The sequence below is a fragment of the Gekko japonicus genome, unplaced genomic scaffold (assembly GCF_001447785.1).
Source record: "Gekko japonicus isolate JY-2015 unplaced genomic scaffold, Gekko_japonicus_V1.1 scaffold195, whole genome shotgun sequence".
NCBI classification, from domain to species: Eukaryota; Metazoa; Chordata; class Lepidosauria; order Squamata; family Gekkonidae; genus Gekko; species Gekko japonicus.
The window spans coordinates 252116-259242 of record NW_015163099.1 but is presented as its reverse complement, the minus strand read 5'-3'; the positions used below and the strand labels follow the sequence as shown (position 1 = coordinate 259242).

The 7127-nt window shown below is 41.1% G+C and overlaps 1 protein-coding gene across 1 annotated transcript in view; it reads left to right on the top strand.

The window, feature by feature from the left end:
- Window positions 1-7127, top strand: part of ROBO2 (roundabout guidance receptor 2) — a 714921-nt gene that overhangs the window by 478531 nt on the left and 229263 nt on the right. Inside the window, exon 4 of the mRNA XM_015406679.1 lies at window positions 1597-1717. Within this exon, the coding sequence (XP_015262165.1) occupies window positions 1597-1717 (121 nt within the window). The remainder of the gene's footprint in view (window positions 1-1596; window positions 1718-7127) is intronic.

The following is a 7127-nucleotide window of genomic DNA, read 5'->3' as shown; positions in this document are numbered from 1 at the left end:
CCCCGAGCCGCAGCGCTCCTGCGTGGGCTCGGGGGACCCAGGGGCGGGGCTTGCCGCCACACGGGCTGCCGGAGCAGCGCTCCAGAGGCTTCCAGGGCAAAAAGACACCTGATAATACCTCTAACAGTTTGCTAGTAGGTTACATTCATGCTGGATTCACGGTTGCCAGGTCCCCCATGGCAACTGGCAGGGGGGGGGGGCTTAGCAGGAGCAAAAAGAGGCCTAAGCTAGTGACATCACTTTCAGCATGCACCGGATGTGACATCATCACAGTGACATGGTGACACTCTGGTATCTGGACAAAAACTCTATGGTAGAACTCATTTTTATCACAGAGTTTTTTTACTCAAATACCAGAGCACCCCTGCACCACCAGCAACACAATGACTTCACTTCCAGTGCATGAAATGACATTGCCTCATTGCCAGCAATGCAGGCCTAGGCCTAGTTTTCCAGCTGATTGGTGTTGGATAGAGGGGCCTAGGATCAGGGATCCATCGTACCCAACTGGGGCCTGGAAACCCTAGCTGGATTTAGTGTAATTTAGGAACAGAACAGTTTTGCAGCTCAGACCCATACATAGTTGTGTTTACCTGAACTGCTTTCAAAAGTCCTAACCTTGTGCAAATGTTAGTCCAGGGCTATTTTTGGGCAGGAACGCACAGGAACGTTGTTCTGGCTGGTTTCAGAGTTGGCCACACTCACTACAGCCAAAACATCTGCATGCATAGCTACAGAGGGAAGGCCTGGAGAGCAACCCCCCCCCCAGCGTCTCCAAGACAAGCGGGCCAGGGGGAGCCCTGGAAGGATTGGCGAGGCATTTAAATGCCTCCCCATGTCTTCCCCAGCCTGTCCAAGGGCCAGCTTGGCCAGGCTCCCTGCAGCTGCGGGGTGCCCGGGCAAGCTAAGGGAAGGCATGGGGTATGGCCTGATATGCTAATGAGCTGTGATGTCAGGGGTGTGGCCTGATATGCTTATGAGTTTCTGCTGTTGGGTGTGGCCTATTATGCTAATGAGCTCATGCTGGGCTTTTTCTGCAAAAAAAGCCCTGAATGTTACTATTTGTGATAGTTAAATGCATTGTATTTAAGTAGCCTCAAAGCAGCCACTATTTTATTACACACAACCCTGTCAGATAAGTTTGGCTGAAAGATAGTGCTATTTAAGGATATTTAACTACAGTGCATTAAAAATGATGTGTTTTGCTAGGTTTCTTATCGTTGGTTATTTTCCTTTCAGTTTGTAGTGTTGTTTAAAGGTGACACCTGTGGCTAAAGCCACAGGTTGTCATTCTAAGAAAATTGCTAGTCTACCTGTGACACAACAAAGGTGAAGATTTTAGGCCAGTGTAGATACATCAGTTAGAACTTGGGAGATCTTTCTTGAGACCTTAGCTTTATTTCTGAGCAAGTCAATGTTTCCTACTCAAACCTACAGACAATGATCTTATGAGATGAATAAAGAATTGTAAAGTATTTTTATACAGACAGAATGCTGCAAAGTATAATACTTTATTGGGGGGGTCAAGTCTAGAGATGTGAAACTTAAATAAAAGTATATTAAAATGTATAGGCATTCTCCTTCTGATTAATACAGATACGAGGTGGGAAACTTATGATTTCAAACACAAGAAAGAGTGATGCGGGAATGTACACATGTGTTGGCACCAACATGGTGGGAGAACGGGACAGTGATCCAGCAGAGCTGACTGTTTTTGGTAAATAAACTTTTAAAACATATGTTTGCTAGGCCTTTATATCTGCAATTATTTTTGAAAAACATTTCCTAATTTACAGTGTTGTAGAAATCTGAAGAATTCTAATTTTTAGTACGGGTGTGAATAGAATATCACTTTCCCCCCTCCTTGTGCAGTTTGAACACACTCAGATATAGCTGTACAGATGCATACATTCAGGAACCTTAATCCAGTATTTATTTATTTATCCTTCAATTTCTATACCGCTCATGACCTCTAATGGGTCTCAGAGCGGTTTACAGGCACTACATATATTTATGTAGTTAATATCTAACTAGGGGCACAATCTTTCGGGGGGGGGGAGCCCTAACAGCACCCGTGCGGCATGGTCTTGTCCTCTTCTTACCGGCGGACGTTGTGTTGTTCCATTTCTCGGGGATTTTCTCGGAGATCCAGGCGACTGACGACCAATCAGTATGATAGTGTTGCCAGTAAAAAATTATCACATATAATTGAGATACATTTAAAACAGTTGATAGATTGTGCTCAGGGGTCGTTTCGTAGAAAAAGAGCTAGGGGAACTCATTAGCATAACTCATTAGCATATGCCACACACCCTGACATCACCGGAAGTGTGTCATAAGGCCACACCCCCCGACATCACCGGAAGTGTGTCATAAGGCCACACACCCCGCCCCCAACGGTCCCGGCCGCCGCCGGCCTTGCAGCTCCACTGCCAAGCCCCATGAGGGGCCTGGCGGTGAACCTGCAAGGCCGGTGGGAGTGCAGGGAAGCCCCACGAAGGCCCTCCCTGGCCCCAGGCAGGAAGGGGTGGGGAGAGGCAGGGAGAAAGCAACTTACCCTCCCTCTTCTCCTGCCTCCTCCTGGCTGAATGAGGGCCGGAAGCGGGGCGGCCGGAAGCAGGGGGCGGGGCTTCGTCATGTGCCCCGCCCCCGTACCTCACTTGGGGGAACTGTGATCCCCCGCGATCCCCCCCGAAATGACCTCTGATTGTGCTACAGAGTTTCATGCTAAAGTTGTCAGGCTTGGTGGCCAGGCTTGGCCTCACAACCAGGCATGACCTTGCAACCCAAGGTGTCAAATTCTCTAGGAATTCCCAGAAACTCTATGGTAAAGTTTCCAATAATTTCTAAAGAGGGCTGACAGGTCCAGGTTTTGCCTTGCAAATGATGTCACACTTTTGACCTGACAGCCATTTTTATTTATTTTTCAGGCGCTCAGGGGCAGTGTACCCTCTAGTTGCTTGGCAGCCTTATTTCAGAGTCATGTAGCTTGTTTAAATTATTTTTTATGCTGGTAGATGAAACATTTTATAACAATAAGCAAAGAACTAGGTCTAGACTCACAAGATATAATTTCCATAAGTCTAGATTTTTTTATCACACTGTCCCTTTCCAAAAAGGTTGCTCTTTAAAATTTGCAGTTAGGTTTGTTGTTCATCTGATTGAAAATCCAGCCAATATATAGGTTGGTGGAGCTTCACAAGCGGAACATTCCAGGCAACAAAATGAATAACTGGACTCATTTCCCCCATGAGAAGAGTTAAATACAAAGGGAGAGATGCTGGAGTGATCTTAAATCTAAATCTATCCTATTAGCAACGACATAATAGATAGTATTATAAACCTTACTGTAGCAGAACTCTCAGTGGTGACATTTCTGCACACCATTAGTAGGCTTGCTTTATGTGCCAATGCAGGGTTCTTGAATAAGGCCAAAAAAAAATAAATGAAAAAAGTACTTTATTGCAAAAAATATATTATTTCTACATTTTAATCTGCCACCTTTCTTCATACAATTTGAGAATTGTCAAGTATTCATATTGTTTCTCTAATGCATCTTACAGTGAACCCCAGGAACAGAGAAAGCTGATAATCTATTTTGGGGTATCCTAATACACTGAATGGAACATGGACACATTTTATAAATACAGATGTGGATCAAACTACAACTTCCCATTCAAATGCATTATTTAAACCAAAGATCCAAGTTTACTTTTAAAATATCAAATACTTCAAAAACTTTATGCAGTCCTAAACAGAGTTACACCCGTATTGCCCGTTGACTTCAGTGAACATAGATTGGTATAACTGTTTGAGACTGAACTGTATTAATCTTTCATTTGTGATGGTCTCCTGTAGCCTGCTTATCCTGTTAGGTGATAGCTTTTTCAGTACTGAATAGGTCTGCTGCATTAAACAGAATATTAATACTGGATTAATGTCTCCATTATAACTACTGGATTAAGGTTAGGACTTTTCAAAATATATGTATTTAACTGAAATAGAAGCTACTTCTTTACATTTAAAATTTCCTAAATTTTTCTGTGTAAATATTAAGTAAACTGTAGTCAAGAACTGCAGACCACTGACAATTCCAAGGTTTGTTAAATGAATTTCGGGGGAGGGGAATTCAAAATATGAATGCATGTGTACTAAAGAACTATGGAAAATATTAGTTTCATCATAATCTTCCTTTGTTACATAGAAAATTCAGTATCTTTAAGTATTAGCTGCAGGGCTCAAAAGTCCATCTATCCAAATAGTTTATATTGAGAAATATGTATTTATTCCACTGTCAGGATTTCCAAATGCTCTCAGTTATTTGAAGCTAATTTAAAAAGCCAGACCCTCAAAATGTCCTTCCTGAAGTAATCCCATTGAAAAGAAGCTTTGTTATTCTAGCATTTTAAACACTGAAAATAAAGGCCTTGTCTTCACATTACAATGTCTGTAGTATGCATCTCATTTGTAGTACAGGGTTTTGATCTGAATGTAAGACATTTAACTCTATCATAAATGCCACACTCAGGTTACCAATCTTAACATAAGGTCTGGAATTCTCCCAAAATTATATGACAGAGCTTGGTTTTGCTGGAAGAAATAACAACTTTGGAGGATGTACTCTGTGGCATCACATCCCCCACAAACTCTACTCTCCCCAGTAGGGATAAACTGATCAAGTTCAGTTCCTCTAGATAAAATGGCTGCTTTGGATTGTGGCATTGTATCCTACTGAGGTCCTTTTTCCACCTCAAACCCCGCCCTCCCCAGGATCCACACACCCCCAAATCTCCAGGTATTTCCCACCCAGAGCTGGGAGCCCTACTCTCCAAGCACCACCCCCAGATATCAAGAAATTAACTTGGATGAAGTTGGTAACCCTATGCCACACTCATTGTAGCTTCTTCAATGACTTTGAGAAGGGGCTGTTTTTAGGCTGTCCTCCTGCCCTTTGTCACTCAGTCCTCACTGCTGTTTTAATGAGCAGTGGGAGTAAACGGGGAAAGGAACAGAATTATATGATGCTGCAATGTCATTTCCAGCCTCAAAAGAGGAAGTGCCTGTGTGATGGACTGTCAAGGGTTAATGCCTCACAGAGACTGAGAACCTTTAAGTGACAGGCTATTCAAAGGGAATTCTGTGGAGAGTGTTAGTTAAGAACTAACAGTTGAAGAAGTGAGAGTTTAGTACTGAGTGAGGACTGGGAAAGAGGCAAAGAAGAGTGAGAGGATCCCAGAAGATCCCCATTCAACCCAAAAAGGGACAGAACTTATAGTCAAGAGAAGTAACCCCTGCCCAGTGAAAAGGAAGATAGCTCATAAAATAGGAGTGATCATTTTTCTGTGCAGAGAGAAGGATTTTGGGAAGTTTGTTGTAAATTCCTGCCTTTTAAATGTGAAATATCAGTGAAACTCAGAAACCTATGCTTGTGAGTTAAAGTTGAATCTGAAAAGAAAGCCTCTCTCCTCAAAGTTTCAAAAACCTTGTTAAAAAGCAAAAACACATACCTGTTGGCAACATTTTAGCTGGATTTAGTGTGATTACAAAGTTATGTCAGTTTTTATTATCGGTTCACCTCTAATCTTACCTCTGATTCCACCTGACCTTTCCCCCTCCAAGTTAAATAAAATATTTTTATTTTATTTCAAACTTTATTTTATTTCAGACTTATTTCAACTTTCAAAAGCCTCTCATGTGGCATTACAGGAGTAGAATATTAGCAGGTGATCTTGTCTCCTCCCTCAAGTCCCTGGGCTGGGCCAGCATCAAAATCCTTTTCCTTTTATTTATTAGCTCATTTGACCAAAGGTCTCAAGGTTAGACCACAGTATAGTTAAAAATTATAACAATATAAAATATTGCATAAAACAATTAAAAGAGATCCAAAAATACATTATATAATCATCAAAAACTGTCAGGAGATTAAAAATATCACAAAATAAGAGACTTTTTGTATAATGACATGACAGGGTGTGACAACCATAGATTAACAAATAATAAGAAAATAGATGTACGGGCTGCCCAGCAAGCAAGAAAGGAGTAAAGAGAAAATTCCATATGTGAGGGAGGGAAGAAGGCGAGATCACCACAGACAGCAATGCATCGCAAAATACTCTAGGAATACACCTGTAACTCTGGTAAAAACCATAGAGATCATGGGAGTTCCTGGAGTGTTGTGCAATGTGGTGAAAGCTCTTCCAGATTTTCAGCCAAAATTGATATTGCAGCATCATGTGAAACTATTACAGTATCATGTGAAACCATTCCTGCCAGTCTACCTGCACTCAAACATCCCACCACTTGCCAGCCATAAATTATAGATGGATATCCTTGTGTAGTTCTTGGCCCTTTCCTCCAGTGGCATTCACAGAGATTCACAGGTTGCTACACTTCCCCCCCCCATCTCTCCAGAGTGTACAGTCAGTCATATTTTTGTCATAGATTGAGCAGAAAAAAGACTAATCCAGAAAATAATGGTGAAATCAGACACAATTCTTATGGATAGTCAGTCCTCAAGAATATCAGAAGAAACAGATAACAAAAGGAAGCATGAACAAAATTACGAATCAAAATATAACCAGAAAATCATATATGGCTTTATTGTTATAGTTTAATGGATACAGCTGTCATTGTTTTTCAAAAAAGCCAGAGGCATATGTCAACATAAATTTTACAGCTAATTCACAAGTTATATGTTTATATTGTGATGTTATCATATCACTGGCATAGGATGAATTTAGAATTTATGAAGATCCAATTCAGATTCTAGCCAGTATTTCAGAGTATTCCCAGTGATTGTAGGCCAATTGAGGCTGAGGTTTTTAGCTTTCACTATGAGTGTGCATTTGTAATAAATTCTTCAATTTGGGGTTGGCATTAATCTTCAATGAATGTCATGCTAGAACTCCCAGTACACAGGGACACAAAAATATGCTGTTTGTATGAAATAACCTCATATTAAAAATTGAAATCACTTTGTTAAAGGTTTGTGTACCTGGCACTCTAACATAAGGAACTCATCTCACAGAAGTGTACTAGAATCATCATGTGGAGGTTTCATTATAAATCCACACTGTAATCCTATGTGAAGTTACTCAAATCTAATCCTGTTATGTTCTAACTTCTTA